The sequence below is a fragment of the Triticum aestivum genome, chromosome 1B, assembly GCF_018294505.1.
Source record: "Triticum aestivum cultivar Chinese Spring chromosome 1B, IWGSC CS RefSeq v2.1, whole genome shotgun sequence".
In the NCBI taxonomy this organism is placed as follows: Eukaryota; Viridiplantae; Streptophyta; class Magnoliopsida; order Poales; family Poaceae; genus Triticum; species Triticum aestivum.
This window is the reverse complement of record NC_057795.1, coordinates 416,738,035-416,755,693: the sequence shown is the minus strand read 5'-3', so window position 1 is coordinate 416,755,693 and position 17,659 is coordinate 416,738,035. Positions and strand designations below refer to the sequence as shown.

Below are 17,659 nucleotides of genomic sequence, written 5' to 3'. Positions count from 1 at the left end.
TTTGAAATGCCCACGGCCAGATCTATGACCATGGCCCGGCGACAGAGGTTGACCATAGAGGAGCCCGTTGATGTCGATGGTCTGATCTAGCTGACCGCGGCCATCTTTTTTTTAAGGCAACATCACGAAGCTTTTATTAGATCGTCACAATATTTACAGGAACGGACGGTAAATTCTGGTATGCCCTAACCAAACATGGCGGCCACCACAGAGAAATAAAGCATGCTTCGCTAAGTTGCGAGCTTCAAAATTTGAGCTCCTAAACTCATGACTGAAATTACATAAATCAAAAGCTAAAGAATGTTCGACTATCTCATGAATAACTGCACCATAACTTGCCAAATTCTCCTTATATATGGCCTGCACCACCGTTTTGCAGTCCGATGCAACTTGGATGCGCCTGAAGTAGAGATCATCCGCCAAGGCGAGTGCTTCTCTGATGGCAAGGGCTTTCAAAGTCGGGAGATCCATAGTGTATCTGAAAGAAAGTGTCGAAGCTCCCATAAACATACCTCTATCATCTCTACAGATGACCCCCACTGCCCCACCATTTCTGGTTACCGCTGCGTCGACGTTGAACTTCGCATTGCCTGATGACGGGGCGAGCCATCTCACTGGTCGTGCTTTGGCAGGAGGTTGCTTCCTGTACATCATATGAGCATCAAGTGACCAAGAAGGGGGGGGGGGGGGGGGGGGGGGGATGGGTGAAGGTAGCGCGAGGAGCTCCTGCTCTGGCGGTCTGCACAAAAGATGGTAAATACAAGCTTGAGGCAGGGCAGGAGCTCTACATTTGTCTTGTTCAGTTGGCTAGTTTTGACAGCATCAAGCAGAACTGCAAATAGCAACAGCACCACAGCAGAAAGAGCACTATAACAACGTGTTACAAAATGTACACTTACAGCCATTCCCCCCTCTACTAGTTTACACTCTAGCCGGTATTGACAAGCATCAAGCAGAAATACAAATCCCAGCAACAGCCAAAAAACAAAGCCAAGCTAGCACATTATCTCTCCCCGCAAAAATGCCATGCTCAATAACATAATGCCGACCAAAACTGTACAAAAATATTTCATATCCGAGACAAACTATCTTGCGCAAGATTGCTGGGTCTTCTCTTTTGCATTGCATAGCAAAGTTTCTCATTTTCATATATTATACTCCCTCCGTCCCAAATGTAAGATCATTTTTGACACTATCATAGTGTCGGGATGGAGGGAGTATTATACATACCGCTCCTGATGTCTCTGATGCATGGCAAGTCTGCTTCGCCTCATAGGATCATTAATCTGATGCTCGCTGGAGATAGGCCTCCAAGATCTTCTTAGGCTTCTGCTCAGACTGCTCTTTTGGAAGACGGAGTGCCATGAATTGCAGCGAACTGCTCTGAACTTGGTAAATGTAGCATCCCCATGGGTAAGCATCTGAGGAAGCCCATACTATCTGATCCTCAAACACTGCATCCTCCGCAAATCTCTCATTCACGCAAAAGGCGCAATCAAGAGGGGGCTCTTCGAAAGCAGAAACAGCCACACATCCCAGAGCCACGTATCCCTCAGGTGGCCTTGGTTGCCATAATGATACAGGGCTCCTGTAATCCTCGGCGCAATTTCTCCAAACCTGTGTGCACGATAAAACAAAAACTGAAATCAGTTTTGCATAGCCAAAACACTATATACTACAGTGCAATCTCAAAGCTGACTAGAAGTATCAAGCAGACAGGTCTAGGACATTTAGTTGATGTCCTGTCAACCTTACAGAATGAAATAGAAAATGTTTCACTGAACACTGACCAGGTCATAGCCAAGAGGAAGCACAAAATTGTCGTTAACATTCTTGTAGATAGCAGCAAAATGTGGTGGATGGATGCCAACATGAGCGACATCTCCAATTGAGACATACCTACAAATAAGCGGTTCTATACTTTGAGCATCAGTGCAGAAAATAGGTATATTAGATGGATACAAGTATAGTTTCATACCCACTAGGGCATAGGGGTCTCCAGATGCTAAAAATCCTTCCATCGTCTGCAACCTGGAATATAAATTCATGATTGTGGTTACCTCAGTACACCAGCTCCGAACTTCTTTTGATCTCTATGAAGAATTCAGCCAACTTACCTGCTTCCCAAGTAGTTTACACCGGCTCCGAACTTCTTGTTCACTACTCCACATTTTCTGGAAGTTAACTGTGTGGTTTATAAGTCGATGCTCAATATTACTGGATGCTCCTCTTGAGCTTAGCAAAGGCCTAGCAGGACTCTGGGATTCCCTTCTATCATCATCCGATGCAAAATATACAGGGCGCTGGCCAGAAGGAACCTTCAAGGGTACAACTTTCGTGCCTGTCTGGTGAGATCTCCACATTTTTCGTATTGAAGAACAAAGTAGAACAGCCTGAGCTTCCCGTTCTTCATCAACACTGCACTTTATAAGCCTTACAAAGTTCTCAGACCTCCTAAAGTTCTTCAGATGTATGATTACATGTGAAGGCCTCTGATACCCAGCTTTTGCAAGTTCCAATGCAAGTACTTCTTCCCAAGGGACATCCCAAAGTATTTTGGAAGGTTTCCTGTCCATTTTATCTAGATCCAAGCACTAATAAAAGGACAAGTTTAGTCAAAATTTAGAGGAATGTACTAAGAGAATCAGATAAAAAGAAGCATTACCTGAAGGAGTATCACCCTCTTGTTGGTTACTAAAGCAATCCTCTGGTTTGGCACAATAAAATGATCTTCGTAGTAATCAGACCATGCATACTTAGAAGGTTCTCGAAATAAGTCTGTGCATGCAAAATATCTGCTAGCTTCTGCCAGGTAAAGGGTCATCTGAAGAATGGAGTAACAAAACATTAGTGTACAACATATTAATAGCATCGTCGCAAAGCCATGCATGCTGGCTTGGTTAGAAACTTAATGTGAGTGCAAAATCAAAGAAAGGGGGCCTTTTATCTCAGTGAAACCAGATCTATAATGATTGACACTGTTATATTAAATTCATGTCTTGTTTTCAATTGACACATACCACCAAACACAACTTTGACCATCCATTTTTAATATTATGAAAATACTCTATGGTTTGAGTTAACGTACTTTGATTGCTTGGATCACAGGACATCGCCTGTTTGCTAGAGATAGTACTATGTTTTGACAAAATTGTAGTCCATTTATTATATTTCGCTCTTTACATCACTCAAGCTCTCTTCTATTAAAATAAATCACCAAAGTAAAAATGACGAACAAATATGAAAAAGCAATGCACCTGGCCAGCAGCTTCTAAACTGTCATACTCTCTTATCACACCATCTCGATGAATAGCACGAGGATCTCTAATCCGCTGAGGAACAAATTTGTTATTCAGAATATTCACACACTTTATAAAGCTGGCACTGATTCCATCAACTGTCAAGGAGAAAAAATCCAGGGCACCACTCAAAGGTTGAACAATGCACCCCACAAAGGCACGACCAAGACCATGTGCAATGCCAATAACACCATACTGCCTGGCACTCTCAACTGGCTTTCTTAAAACACCCGAAACCCCAAAAGCCAAACCCTGAGCAAATGCTTCAGTCCCTTGAACTAGTCCATCACCAACGCCAGTGATTCTCCTTGACCAACCCTGAATCATACTCAACTTGAAATGCCTGGTGGAGTACATAAACAAGAATATACTAAAACACGCAATTTTACCTGCTTTGATCTCAGTTGAAGAAATTGCCCATCAGTAGAGAGCTCTGCAAATCCTTTACTGAGTGATGACAAAGTTGATTTTGTCACTCCAAGAAAATCCACAGAAAATATAAGGTGCAGAGGATTGTGGATGAGGTCTCTTTTGATTCGGTTAACAATAGCAGGGACAATTGCGCTCTTTCGCATAAACCGGCTTTTGTGCATTACCTTCCTAAGATGCACCTAAAGCAAACAACACAGTATAAAATTACTGTTAATAAGACCGAAATATATCTCACAGTTCATAATTCAGAAACAAACATGCTCAACAGTTTCCAATAGTAATGTGCACAGAGCTACTTCAGCAGTCCGATTAAGTTATGAATCAATTCAAGATAGAAATGATCACTTATTGGTTTGAGCTCTTTTCCATGCACCTAGAGATTTATTAGTTAGGGAAGAGTTCAAATAAAATTAAAATAGTAGTACTGAAGTATGTCTAGCTTTCCTCTGAACAGTAGTTACCCTGATGTGGACCACGGTACATATCAACTAAGTTAGGTGAGCATTGGACAAGAAACATGATCTTGAGTATATAAGTTAATTTTGATCTGGTCCCAACATGATTTGCCAATAAATAATGTTCAGCTACCTGAATCTTGAGTGCATTGCCCACAGCCGATAGGACAGGACTCCAAATACCAAGGACACCACGTGGCCTTTGAGTAGGTGCAGTTTCTAGAGATATTTTAAGCCTTATCTCTGAAATATCAACAAGCCTGAAATTTTAAAATATTATGTCATACCCAGCTAACTTCTGTTCAAAAATGTTAGTAGTAAAAGTCAACGCTTTCATAAATTTAACACAATAAATGAAACATGCTCAACTTAACCTGTGTAACTTTTCTAAACACAAATTGTTACTCCCTCCATTCCACAATGTAGTGCCTATAGATTTTTGTGAAAGTCAAACTTTGCCAACTTTGACCAAGTGTATAGAAAAAACTATCTACATCTACAATATCAAACATATACATTCTGAAAATATAACTCGCGATGTATCCAGTGATGTCCATTTGGTATTCTAGATGTACCTACTTTTCTCTGTAGATATGGTCAAAGTTTGTAATGTTTGACTTTTGCAAAAATCTATAGGCACTACATTATGGAACGGAGGGAGTATCATATATGTTTTGACTTTTGTGGTACTAGTGGAAACTTGAACGAACACATATAATACAGCAGTGTTTACTTAGCACAACAACAAAATTACCGAATTCCAGAACACTTCCTACTGAGAGAAACCAAAATAATAAGGCTGGAATAAAAACGAACAAGAGAAACGGAAATCAATAGGACAACAATACACTGTTAAGCCAAATGAGATGTGAAAATTCCTGCAAATCTTTGTAGGATGCGCACAATACGTCATACTCCCTCTGTATCACAATATAAGACGTTTCTAGAGTATATCTTTTTTGCCTATACATTGATAACCCATCAGAAATACATAAAATAAAATAGCTTAAATATAGGTCGCAACACATGGAATGTTTAATATCATGTATGGAAATTCCTACAAAAAAAATCATATATGGAAGCTAAGCAACAGTTTTGCAGGACATAGGATTATTTGCTCATCTTAAATACCCCATATCATACATTTCCAAGTATCACATGACCAACAATATCTGACAAGCGGATATAATATATTAAGCTGAAAAAAGCTAATGTACAATCATTCTTTGAAATGCCATCTTAAATTGTGCTCTAGTACTTAAAAAAAGGGGCTGCATCTATCTGGATGGAAGTGCTAATACTTAAATATCACTTGTAGCGGATGCAATAGCGGTAGCAGGGTAATAATAGCACATTAGAACAAAGTGGGCTCTATAGCACTTGTCAGGCCACTATGAGTTTGATACTTTGATTGCTTCAGCAATGTCAAACATGTGATCTAATTTGGACCAGTTTAGCCTACATGCATTATTTCTATTTTGCGACTTCAAATTAATTTGCTGTCTAAAAAGTTGTTGTCATAAATTTATTGGAAACTCAAAATGTATGCACATATTATGCTCATGATGTTTATTCTGCATTAGTTTGATACTAGAACATGATGATGTTCACATGGTTCTTTATCTTTGCTCTTGTAAATATCTGAGTTGGTGGTGGTCCATTCACCCTCAGAGATTAACTCTTAGGGTTTGGACACCAGGATTGTAGGAAGCTAGTTCTCGTTAACCTCGATTCTGGTGTAACAACCTAAAATCTTGTTTGAATTGTCTAGCCGCTTCATGGATAGAAAACCAAGTTTTACAGAAGCCCGACAACCCAGCTTTTAGAAAAACGACTAATTGGCATTTTTGCATAATCTGGTTTTCTATACGGCTGCCATGAAGTCGTTGGAGAGAGACATGTTGAGCGCGTCGCGCCGTGACGTCCTCTCCATGCACAAGCTCGCTGCTGGTGCTCGGACATGACCGTCACCGTATGGGATGGAGAGGTGGGAGTGTCCACGGCAGGCAGGGCGCGCATGGAGAGGTGGGAGTGACCACGGCAGGCAGGGCGCGCATGGCGACGATTACTACATGGTGAACTCTGCCGGCAGCCACAAGAGCTCGACAAGGCCACCACGGGCATCTCTTGGTACAGATCTCTGCCGGCGGCGAAAACGAGACCACCATGGGCACCTCAGCTGGAGTGACATAGAGCTTGACGAAGATGCCGCGGCGGAGGAAGCGATGTGGCGGGCGGGAGGTGAGCCGTGCAATGCGGTCCAGAAGCGTTGTGTCTGCGCTGAGAGCCGAACTGGGCTACCACCTTGTTGCAGTTGACTCCTTGTGCCGCCAGGACCATGCATGTTACCTCCCACATGGTCACCACCTGTACCTGTGGCTTATCATCATCTATATGTTCACTTCGACCTCTGGCTTCCAGGACTGCAATCATAACGCAGCATCGTACTGGATTTTAGGGCTAGTCCCACGGCCGAGGATGATGAACAGAAGGTTGATAGAATAGAATTCGGGCCATCAATTTAGTGTGTGTGGCCAGCAGAAGTTATAGACGGTGGCCCTCTTATTTTCACATCCAAACAAGGAATAGTATAAACCTACCTTAACAGAAAAACTAACAAAAACTGGTTTGCCAAAATCTCACCTCTAATTCTTTATATCCAAACAACTACTTAAGTTGCCAAGAAATTAATTACCACGATTGTCATACATTCTATGTAGTAGATAGATGTAGCACGCCATTCTGATTAGTCAATTTGATTGACATATATTTTGAGATTTGTTTTATTTGCACAAAGTTAGGAACTATGATAACACAAGAGTTTAAACAAATTATGCAATAAAAACAGTTCCTATAGAAATGCATGAGCATTTAACTTCCATGGTCACTATTTAACTAGTTACTCAAAATAATAAAGTTTTAGAGTCCTAATAATGTAGTATGTAATGTATTGCCTGCTATAACTACAGGATACGCGGAAACCAATCCCGAAATTAGAAATTGAGCAAGATAACAAATGTAGTGCTAGTCCACAACTTCGAAGTTTCAGCTATTATACTGGTGAACAACTCAGTACGTAAAACCGTAAAATATTAGTAACAGAAACAACTCAAATACAGATGTATCCATCTCAGAAATAAGTGAAATATTCTTAAAGCTACTGCCGTAATTATGTGGCAAACTGAGTTTCAACATAACATAGGTGCTTACTCTATTCTTATCTCAGGATCCACTTCAGTGACAGTTGAGCTGCTGGAGGTGCCGGTAAAGCGAAGATTGTTGTAGAAATCAACCAGTGCCCAAACAATAGGTTCATGAATATTCAACCTCCATGTTTGGTCAGTTACCTAGAAGAGAGAAAATTGTCCACTTTTAGCATTGCTGGTACTTTATAGATTTGTTTGTCGAAAAACTGTGCAGCACAAATATTACCCGTATATAGACATGCGGGTAGACTTGAATACCATTCGAAGTTACATTGCTTACAGCAATGTTCGCTTTGAAAACAGGATGATTTGAATCAGGCATGCTCTCAGTTGCCAAAACAACAGGCATTATGGACAACGGCAATTGATTATCGAGTTGCAACTGGCCTATGATCAACTTAAATCTGAAAAAAAAATATTCGTCAGCAGAAAAAAGCAGTGGCACAAGCAATGCTAGGATAGAAGGCATATGTAGAGCGAGCTTCAAAGCAACATTATCTCTAACCACTCACCATTGCAAATGCTGAAAGGGGCTGTGATTTGCCTAAATCAAGCAGCTGGTCTAGTACAAATAAGAAATTGACAACAAACCAAATAAACCTCCTAGATGCCCAACATTTCTATGAAGCAATATATGCACCTTTTTAACAAGATTTCAAACATGCTACTTCAGGCTTTGTCATCTCTTTTTGTCAAAAGACAAAAGAGCAGCTTCAACCAACAGACTTATATAACATACAAGACAAGGAAGAAAGAAATGTATCTCAGGATCCCCACAAAACAGAAATGGTTACTCTTGCTCAGAAAACAATGTTGATTTTCAGCAAAAATGTGTGTATGAACAAAAATTTGATCGAATAGTATATGCATGTGAAGGTATACCTGCTAGTGGTCCCAGAGTCATAACCAGTCATGTATGAGATGAAAACCTTCTGCAGATTTAAGTACAAAAGCTCTCTTGGCTTATGATCAATCAAAGAGACTCCAACAACTCCCAGTTCAATAATAAGCTCCAAGGGTCCAGCTCCTGTCTCTGTCTCATTTTGCATCAACGTAGATGCAACCAGTTCAGATTCAGGTGACCCCTCCTGTCTTCTTTGGTAATCGGTGAACCTCAATATTGTGACATCGGCAGTCTCAACTATGTTGAACTTGACGCCGTGCTCCCCGAAACTGGTGGAACTTGCAACAGGGTTTTCAAGGTCAACATACTGGAAACTAGTAACATCTCCTTTCTGTATGCTAACATCAACGGCTTTCTGTCCATATGGATCATCCCAAGAATATTTTCTGGTCGAAAGTGGTTTCACTTGGATCCAAGTATCTTCACCTAAACCAGACTGGCGAGTACCAATAGTTGCATTACTTGTCCGGTTCTCGATCCTGAAACCAGTCATATCATTGTCATAGTTAGAGAGATGAGGGTTTCGTACCTGCAAACTATTGTAAGATCACTTCATACCTGATCGGCCCATCTGTGGGCTCCAAACGGAATACAACCAGGAATCTTGAACCCTCCTCATAACCACGTATCTCAGCTTTCACAAATTTCTGAGTACGGTCCTGCTTTCTCATTGCTATTACGATAGTATCTTCTTTTACTATATCCAGAGGCTGACACCAGTCAGTATCTTCCAATCGGACCTTCAGATAAGATAGCTCATGACTGTAAATACACCTTATAATAATTCTACCAGGAAATTATAAAATGAAAGGAAATTGTCATATCTGGAGGAAAGTAGAGCCAATGAGAACATCCAGAGCTTTTTACAGTTACTTTCTTTCCGAAGATAATGCAGGTGTATATATAATACTATTTGCATTTTTAGTACAACTAATGTTTACACAAGTGAAGTAAGAAAGATCCATAAAATGGGATTCTAAGACTAAAGGACAACAGGATGCACAAGGCCAGCAGGTCCACTGTACTTTCCTTAGTTCCCTTAGATGAGCAAAACCTTGAATAAGATATGCACAGTCTATTGTGCTAGTTATTATTGTACGAGATACTCTCCACCTTTCACAGAACTTTTAATGTAAGTATTTTCTAGTTATTATTGTACGAGATACTCCACCTTTCATAAAACTTCTAATGTAAGTATTTTCTTCATAACAATATACACGACGCTGAGATGCAAATGAAAATGACCAATGGAAGTTGTAAGCATCTGTTAATTCAAATGTTGCGTGAACAACCAGAGAGCATAAAGAGAACTGTCACAAAAGATTTGTTTAGTTTTGAATAAAGCTTCGTGAGCAATTCATGTATAAATCTGGAGCTAGCATTACGATCGATAAGTAGTACCTGCAGTTTGTCAGGTCCCACTTCAGAGTACAAAAAGGAGACTCTCCTGTCATACGCATGTAGGACCTTCGGATCATCTCCAGCACTAAGTTTTATGAACATATCTTGGCCAACCCTGTTTGTAAAAGTTGTGTATGGCCGTACATAGATAACCTGTTGTACTATGACATGAAGTTAACTGATTAACAATTTTCATATGAAGTTAAAGGTTAACGTTCAGTTACCTTTGTTGGAACAGCTTGGTACGAGCATAACTTTGAGCAAAGAAATAGATGTGTGCACTTTCCATCATTATCATGGGCAGAAAGATCAACTGTACCATCCTAAAGAAACAAACAGATCATCTTAGGAACCGAAGATGTTAAAAAGAATATATATGTAAATGAATGCATCCAAGCTAACCATGTCAGCAAGAGGTGATAGTTCTTTGAGAGCTCCTAACTGTTGTCCATTTCTGGAGACACATGCTGAGAGACCTAAACCCTTAAAATTCAACCCAGATGCTATGGTGTATCCGTCGACCAATTCTTCATGTCCTATACCATAGAGCAGTTTATCACTTTTTTCTGCACGTGGGCGCGCAAGATAGCGTCTCTTGTCTCTTCTTCCAGTGATATCAATGAATTGCAAGGTGAGTGGAGGCAATCTTGCAAATGATATCCAATACGGAACATATATTCTGATAACCCTTGCCATCAGATAGTCCTTATCACTGCTTTGTTCAAGCATAATCTGCACAACTCTACAAGAGAAAGAAAGATGTAAAGTGTTCTATGAAATTATCCACAAAATATTTCCATGTTTGAATCCTCACCTTCCTGACAAAGAACTTCTTAGATTAATGAATTTTGAAGGAACTTCGGTGGGATGTGATATTGGAACAGGCTCCTTGGGGTTGGAGAAAAAACATGTCAACACTCACACTTCTAAAAAGCTACAACATCAGCTAGGAACAAAAACAAAATTATACATACATGTACTGATTCCCAACCCCCATGTGGAACAAGGGACAGGTACAAAGGATTTCTTGGATCAACATTTTGAACCTTCACAACCTCACCAGGGTTTAGCTCGCCCCGGGAGCAACTCATCTCTTCCTCATCAAGGCGGCTGGCACTAACAGTGTAATGTGCAGGAACGGGAAGATAATATGTCAACGATAATGGGGATTTGATAATTATACTCCAATCGTATATTGGGTCAGTCCGGACATCTTTGCCTATCTCCTTGGCTTCTATACTCAAGCAAAACCATAATCCTTGACAAGTACTAGAAGACCCATCTATCTGTGAGCAGAACAGTAAGTTTTCAGATTCATACAGATCTGATACACATATATCTAGGACCTGCTCATTCCGGAACTCAGTTTGACTGCGCCTCTCCTGGACATCACTCCAGGAATGCTGCACAAGTTCATGATGAATGGTCGGTCTTAGTTGCAATGTACAAAAAACACCAGGATGTGAGAGACCTGACAATGGAACTGGAACAGTGGAACCAGGCTCCAACACACCAACTTCTATTTGATCATCTTTATCAGAATTCTCTAACTGGCCATCTGACCCCTCACTTTGAGAATCTCTTCCTTTTAGACGCAAATCAATAGCAAAATCCGTTGTATTGGTGATTGACACAAGGGAACGTATGCCAACGTATCTGTTTCCCTCCTTGACTGTTGCTTCACTAGCAATCACACAATCCCCAAACCTCCAACATGCTGCTGGCACAGCATAGTTCAACTTCATGTTTGTCCAAGGGCCATCTTTGGAAGGACTAATTTGTATATACCCACTCCTGCTTCTGTTAGGACTGGCTCTGCTTCCTTGTTTAGCAGTAGCCCTACCAGAAACAAGCACCGCAAATCTTATTTTTCCACTTGGTTTAAGAATTTCATGTTCCTGCATAATTATATTAACGCTAATCAACCTTATTTAAATACAAAAAGAAGCATATTATTTGTGCACTCTATTCCAAAAAAAAACAAATGACTAATCTACAGCCTTGAATATCAGTTCTCACCACTACCTTGGTTGTCATAAGATCTCCTAAAGTCAGTTCAAATTTTGCATAGTCAGAACTTGAGGCAGAAGGGAGTTTTTGCACTACTTGCTTCAGTGGAGCGGAGTAAATACCAACGGGTTGACCTGTCGGTAAGACATGATAAAATATAAACAAGTGCAGGCAACACGAAAAAAGATAGCAGTTAATAAAGCCACAAACCTCTACCAGCATCAAGGACAACAAGTTCCAGAACATAATTCTCCTGGTATGTAATCAACAGAAGATATGGATGTTAAAGCAATGACCACAGTAAGAGAATAAATGACATGGATACTCAAAGAAAGAGTGCCCAGTTCACATACCTCAGAATCGACTTTGAAGAAAAACATTTCATTCCAAGTCACTTTTCTTGTGATTTGCGAAGAACTTTCTCCAGCAGCAGCACAAGTACGGGCACTCTGTTGCTGAACACCAGATATAGAACTACCTTCTGAATAGAGCCGCACTGCTGTCATATACTCACCAGTTGCTAACCCTTTACCAGCATTGATCTGTGAAGGAAAAACATGTCTAGAATGAGTAGAAATTTGCCTGTTTGCTAAATTTTATTTAGCAGATAGTTAATTCAAATTTCATCATTTGACAGAAGAAATAAATGATTCCATTAAGAAAGTTTAGACACTTTTAAGCATAAAATAAGTATATACTGAAAGAAGAGAAGCATAAGAGGTATTCAATATAGGAAGAGAAATCTTATGCGATGCTCCACAAACATGGTACTCATTCAGATGAGTTTCACCAACAGAACAATAAGTGAACACATTAGCCAAGCTAAATTTCAACCAAATCCTGGCATTTCAGATGAGCCCTGAAATGCTAACGTACTGAAATTAAGCCTATATAATGTTTGTTGGCTGCATCTCCTCATCTAATGTGATGCTGGGCAATTTCCAATCAATCTTCATATGGTAATATAAGACGCTACGATCTAATGTGATGCTGGGAATTTTCCGTTCAATCTTCATATGGTAATATAAGATGCTACGGAACCATCATCAGCATATCTAAACCTGCAATCACTGGCTGATAAACGCATGCAACTCCGTAGCTGGCTGGTCTTCTGAAAGTCTGGACACTGAATGCAATCCAAATCTCTACATAGTGTCTCCAGGTTGTGAGTGCTTCTAGCTGACTTTTCAGGTTTCCCCAAGTTGGCTATCAGCACCTGGAGACTCGACTTCACTTTTTTGCCAGACAATGTGGGCTAGAACATGTATGAAATGGTACAGCTTCCGACATTTTTTCCTGCAAACTGGTCATCGCCAGTCACATTGCTAAGTACAACCGATATCAGTTTCAAGTTATGCCCACTTAGTTTACGGTCAGTAACCAGTCGGGACTGGTGGAACCACTTAGCGTAACTGGGTTGGCACTAACATTGCACCACATGAGCATATGTTAGAGCTGTTCAAGGAACCCTGCCTGGCCAAATTTTCAACTCAGGCTAGATGTTCACCCATGAACCCAAATAAAACAACGATTTCATATACAGAAAAAATTACAACTGATATTCAATTCAGGAAATGGTAATACAATGCTATCCATTCAAAGAATAATAACTTTTCAGCATTTAAGATTGACCTTTTTCAGGGAGGGCAGACTTGATTCTTGCCATACAAGACCGAGTTTTTCTGGCACAGCCCGGTGTTTGGACAGGTCTAGCATATGAATTGAGCATGACATGTGCATAGGATGAATTGACCAATGTGGCCCATCTGGCCAAGTGTTGGCCCATGAGGGTCATAAGTCATAACTCTTGTGTAACAGTAACACTATATTGCTAATGGGAGGAGGTGTTGTTAATAGATATTCTCCCTCCGTACCTAATATACCAAATTCTCATTTTGCTTGCAGCTTTAGTTGCACGTTACTTACACACTTTGATTGTATTTCCTTCATCTTTCAATTTACTTGTGATGTTTAGGATTTTCGGATGTGCTTTGGTTCCTGCAGAACCTTGTAAAGTTTACACAACATTTTGTTAGCAAGTATGTCCTGCCATACTGTTCTCTAAGTGTGAGATACTAGCATAATATATTCAGGTGCTAACGGCCAAATGTAATGAGAAAAAAATTTAAGTAGATGAAGAGTTTACATCTAAAGTACCATTTTGCCAACAGACAGGCATCACACAAACATGCAAATGTATTGAATGTTCAGCTACAACATCAAATACTACTCCCTCCGTTCCTAACTATGTCTTTTTAGAGATTTCAAATGGACTACCACATACGGATGTATATAGACATATTTTAGAGTGTAGATTCACTCATTTTGCTCCATATGTAGTCACTTATTGAAATCTCTAGAATGACAAATATTTAGGAACGGAGGAAGTAGTACATAACGGAATGCAAAAGAAAAGACTTGCCTCAGCATCTGCGATAATAGCAGTTATCATCAGACGATATAACCTAGCAGATTTCCCTTTCAAATGAGAATCCAGTAGATCCCTTGATGCTGGAACTTTTATAGATCTATCATCCCCAGATGGCAACAGAGTAATATCTGAGCTCCTATATTCAGTTGTTCTTACGTATATGTCTTGACCAAGCTTGTTTTGTGGAATAACATAATAGTTCCTTCGCTGATGCACATCAAGAATTGATCCCTGGGTAGGGGAAGATGTTTCCTGGTCATGGAATTAAACAACACTTAATGAGTGGACAGATGGACAGATAAGAGAAGTGAGAAAAGTTCTTATAACATAACAGATGGCAAAATAGCAGAATATTATAGCCTTAGCCTAAGATAGCACAAAAAAGAGAAACGGCTACATAATCAGAAGAAAACAGAAACGATTTACCTTCCTGTATAATTCATCACCAAGGGTAATATTGCTCCAGCTAAGATAAGCTTGTGATAACATGTTTGTATTTGAAGCTGACACATTCAAATTCAGATCCCGTGTCGAGGTAATACGGAGTTGCGCAGGAGAACCTGGTGTATTCACATCATACTGGTACCTAAAAACGCGAGAAAAATGAATACCAATTACAAAATCAAAAACACCATAACGGAAGCAATCCGCTCTTGTTATAAGGTAGGGCAAGGCAGCTAGAACAATCTAGTCTAATGTTTGGCCTCCCCTTCTATAGGCGACAGAGACCGTAACAACTTGAACTGAAGATATAACGCAATCAGTATAATCTTATCAAATTTGACTCATGGAACCAAAAAGAAACAAATACCATTTATCCTTTCCATGCACCGATCCTACTGTGCATCTTACCTGCTGTTGGCGTGGGCCAGCTAGCAGCATAACAGTTCTGCATTTAGTCTGTGATTTCTGTGTCTACTTTCTAATACGGTAATGTGCTATGGCCTGATGGAAGGTAAACCAGACCAAACCTGTTCTTGCTCAGGCTCAAACAGTTACCAAATACTACCTCTGTACACTAATATAAGACGTTTTTGCAGTTTACAGAGGGAGTAATAAAACTTCACAACAAAGAAAAGGTCTACAGTTTGCCTTGAGCTTGAAACGCTGAGAATATACTACAGAAAACAAGTATGTTGCAAAGAAGAAAGATACCGACAAGGATTATGTGTATCTTGCAAGATTTAATTCCTGGAGGAGTTACCTAAGAAATCCATCTGTTGGTTCAATGAAGGGCTCCCACGAATTACACTTGTCATTATAAGATCTGGCCACAAACGACAAACTCACAGTTGCATTTAGATGGTGAGGACCCCCATGATAACTAAATCCAACACCATCAAAAGATATGCCAAATAATGGCACCATCTGAAAAGAAAAGGTTAATTGATATGAGAACAAAGAGTAACCAACAACTGGTGTGAAATCAGCGCCAGACAAACAGCTAGCTAAAACTTTAGACAAAGGAACAAGCCACTGATCGTTGCATACAGTTAAACATCTCAAAATTTGATACCAGTTGTTGCTGAAGTGAACTTGGACAAGACTCACCATTCCTCCATAATCATCAAAGGAAACAGCAGAGAACGTTTTTATTACAGCATCAATAATGATGTTATCTGAACTGCTAGATATAGGGGGGCCAGCAAGCTTCACAGCGAGTCTTCTTGGAGGTTTACGAAATTCACTTCTAACAAGAAATGTACCAGAATCCTCATCCACAGTCCATAAACTAAAATTTTCAGATGTTTTAGAGCCACGTGAGTCCCATACACTTTCCTCAGAAAATTGACCTCCCGTCACCATATCACTTCTAATACATCTTAGCATACTGAAATCCTCTTTTGTTGGTGGACCTTTAGATGCAACACATCCTAAAGCAACAAAACCAGGTGGAGCTTGAGGATAATAAAATGATATACCATCTCTACCCCTGTGCTTCTTAATTTGACCAACAATCTTATAACTTTCTGGGGCTCTTAGGAAGGTATCTTCACCAGTATCACGAAGGACAACAGCTGAATTCGGAGGTTCATACCTAAATTAAGAGTTATGTTTAAATTGCATATCGCAAAAAAACATTGGAAGATGAAAAGTGTATCATATCAATTATATACCCGTTAAGAGCGATGTCCCCAAAGTAAAACATTCCTTCCGACATCATTGGACGCCATACTGAGAGCCTTTTTGGCGCAGACATTCCATCGTTTGACCAAACAAGTTTGAAGCTTGCTACTGCTTCAAACAGCCGACCTGAAGTCAACGCTGATCTCTCTATCTGAGAGGCATCGTCATTCCGATTATCTTTCCCTTTAGAGCTATTCTTCGAAGATGAATCCGCACTATTGAATAGCATATGGCGAAGATCGTAAGCATTTGGATGCACACTGACATTAGCAGGATCCCCCGGTAAAAAGGTACCAAAAGCATTATCAACGCGCCAAAATGACGTATTAGTATTACCCCTACAAAAATATAATGTGTGATTAGCATCTTCTATAGACGCACAATAAATATAAAAAGAAGGTATTGTTCATCTTACCTCAGTGCAATACAATCCCTTAGACCACATGAAGAAATCAAGGAAGCAGTTAAACAAAAAACTGCAGACAAAGGTGGTTCAGCAGTTCCAGCTGAAACTACACAACCCAAGGCAACATAGCCGGCAGGCGCTACAGGTAACCAAACAGAGCATAGCTGGTCAATCATAGAGAGACTACTTTTTGTATCTTTGTTGTCATGATGAAGTTCATTTGTTGCAGAACCAGATTGCCAGATTAGCTTATATGATAAAGGCCTTTTCACTCTTGCAACGTTTGTGTTCAAAGCAAGGACTCCTTTAGTTGGGGGTTCATTCCTAAGATGAAACAAATGATCAATTTCAATAAAGTCGTCCCATCAAATGACAAATATAAGAGAAACAGAAGTACTAAACATAATCACAGACATTGGGGTGAGGAAATCGCCGAAAATGGCATATCCAGATGGAGCACGTGGTCGCCAAAAAGAGTAAACTTCATCCTTCACATTGCCTACAAACGAAGTCAAATTCCGTAAGACTTGATGCCTGTGGACTAAACACTAGGAGTATCCAATAACAAGACTATCAGCTTCTGTCTTACCCTGCATAGTTGTAACTTTATCGAACTGAGAACACATCATTGACATTTTCTTTGATGACATCCTGAGAAATGCTGAAATTTCTTCCTGAACAGCTAAAAATAGTCTCAGAATACTGAAGGAAAAATTCATATATATTTCAGAAACCAGCAGATGCAAATTTGTTTTTCCAGATGCATTTGAGTATTTCATGGACATGTCAAAGGGTTCTATGACTCTGATGCCATTACTCTCCATCTTTAAACCAAGTATGTGTCCACTCATATCCATACTGTCGCCCTTCATTACAAGCCTGCAGCATAACAAATAGTTAGAATAAATATGTGTTGCAGTTCAAATTGCGCCATTAAGATGCTGAGGAGTTAGGTAACAACCCTTGGCATATGCCGGATTGCGGGGGG

The 17,659-nt window shown here is 40.0% G+C and overlaps 1 protein-coding gene across 1 annotated transcript in view; it reads right to left on the bottom strand.

The window, feature by feature from the left end:
* Window positions 1-833: 833 nt before the first annotated feature.
* LOC123128156 (uncharacterized) overlaps window positions 834-17,659 on the bottom strand; it is a 33,202-nt gene continuing 16,376 nt past the window's right edge. The window contains exons 35-62 of the mRNA XM_044548095.1: window positions 17,261-17,550; window positions 17,086-17,170; window positions 16,681-16,995; window positions 16,256-16,603; window positions 15,690-16,176; window positions 15,343-15,506; window positions 14,565-14,724; window positions 14,130-14,390; window positions 12,061-12,249; window positions 11,918-11,960; window positions 11,717-11,841; window positions 10,672-11,595; window positions 10,512-10,585; window positions 10,100-10,439; window positions 9,922-10,020; window positions 9,698-9,850; window positions 8,855-9,036; window positions 8,275-8,775; window positions 7,619-7,796; window positions 7,397-7,533; window positions 4,320-4,446; window positions 3,689-3,910; window positions 3,258-3,617; window positions 2,666-2,824; window positions 2,118-2,594; window positions 1,979-2,031; window positions 1,791-1,899; window positions 834-1,617 (exon numbers count right to left, since the gene is read on the bottom strand). Of these exons, the coding sequence (XP_044404030.1) occupies window positions 1,282-1,617; window positions 1,791-1,899; window positions 1,979-2,031; window positions 2,118-2,594; window positions 2,666-2,824; window positions 3,258-3,617; window positions 3,689-3,910; window positions 4,320-4,446; window positions 7,397-7,533; window positions 7,619-7,796; window positions 8,275-8,775; window positions 8,855-9,036; window positions 9,698-9,850; window positions 9,922-10,020; window positions 10,100-10,439; window positions 10,512-10,585; window positions 10,672-11,595; window positions 11,717-11,841; window positions 11,918-11,960; window positions 12,061-12,249; window positions 14,130-14,390; window positions 14,565-14,724; window positions 15,343-15,506; window positions 15,690-16,176; window positions 16,256-16,603; window positions 16,681-16,995; window positions 17,086-17,170; window positions 17,261-17,550 (6,898 nt within the window). The 3' untranslated portion in view covers window positions 834-1,281. The remainder of the gene's footprint in view (window positions 1,618-1,790; window positions 1,900-1,978; window positions 2,032-2,117; window positions 2,595-2,665; window positions 2,825-3,257; window positions 3,618-3,688; window positions 3,911-4,319; window positions 4,447-7,396; window positions 7,534-7,618; window positions 7,797-8,274; window positions 8,776-8,854; window positions 9,037-9,697; window positions 9,851-9,921; window positions 10,021-10,099; window positions 10,440-10,511; window positions 10,586-10,671; window positions 11,596-11,716; window positions 11,842-11,917; window positions 11,961-12,060; window positions 12,250-14,129; window positions 14,391-14,564; window positions 14,725-15,342; window positions 15,507-15,689; window positions 16,177-16,255; window positions 16,604-16,680; window positions 16,996-17,085; window positions 17,171-17,260; window positions 17,551-17,659) is intronic.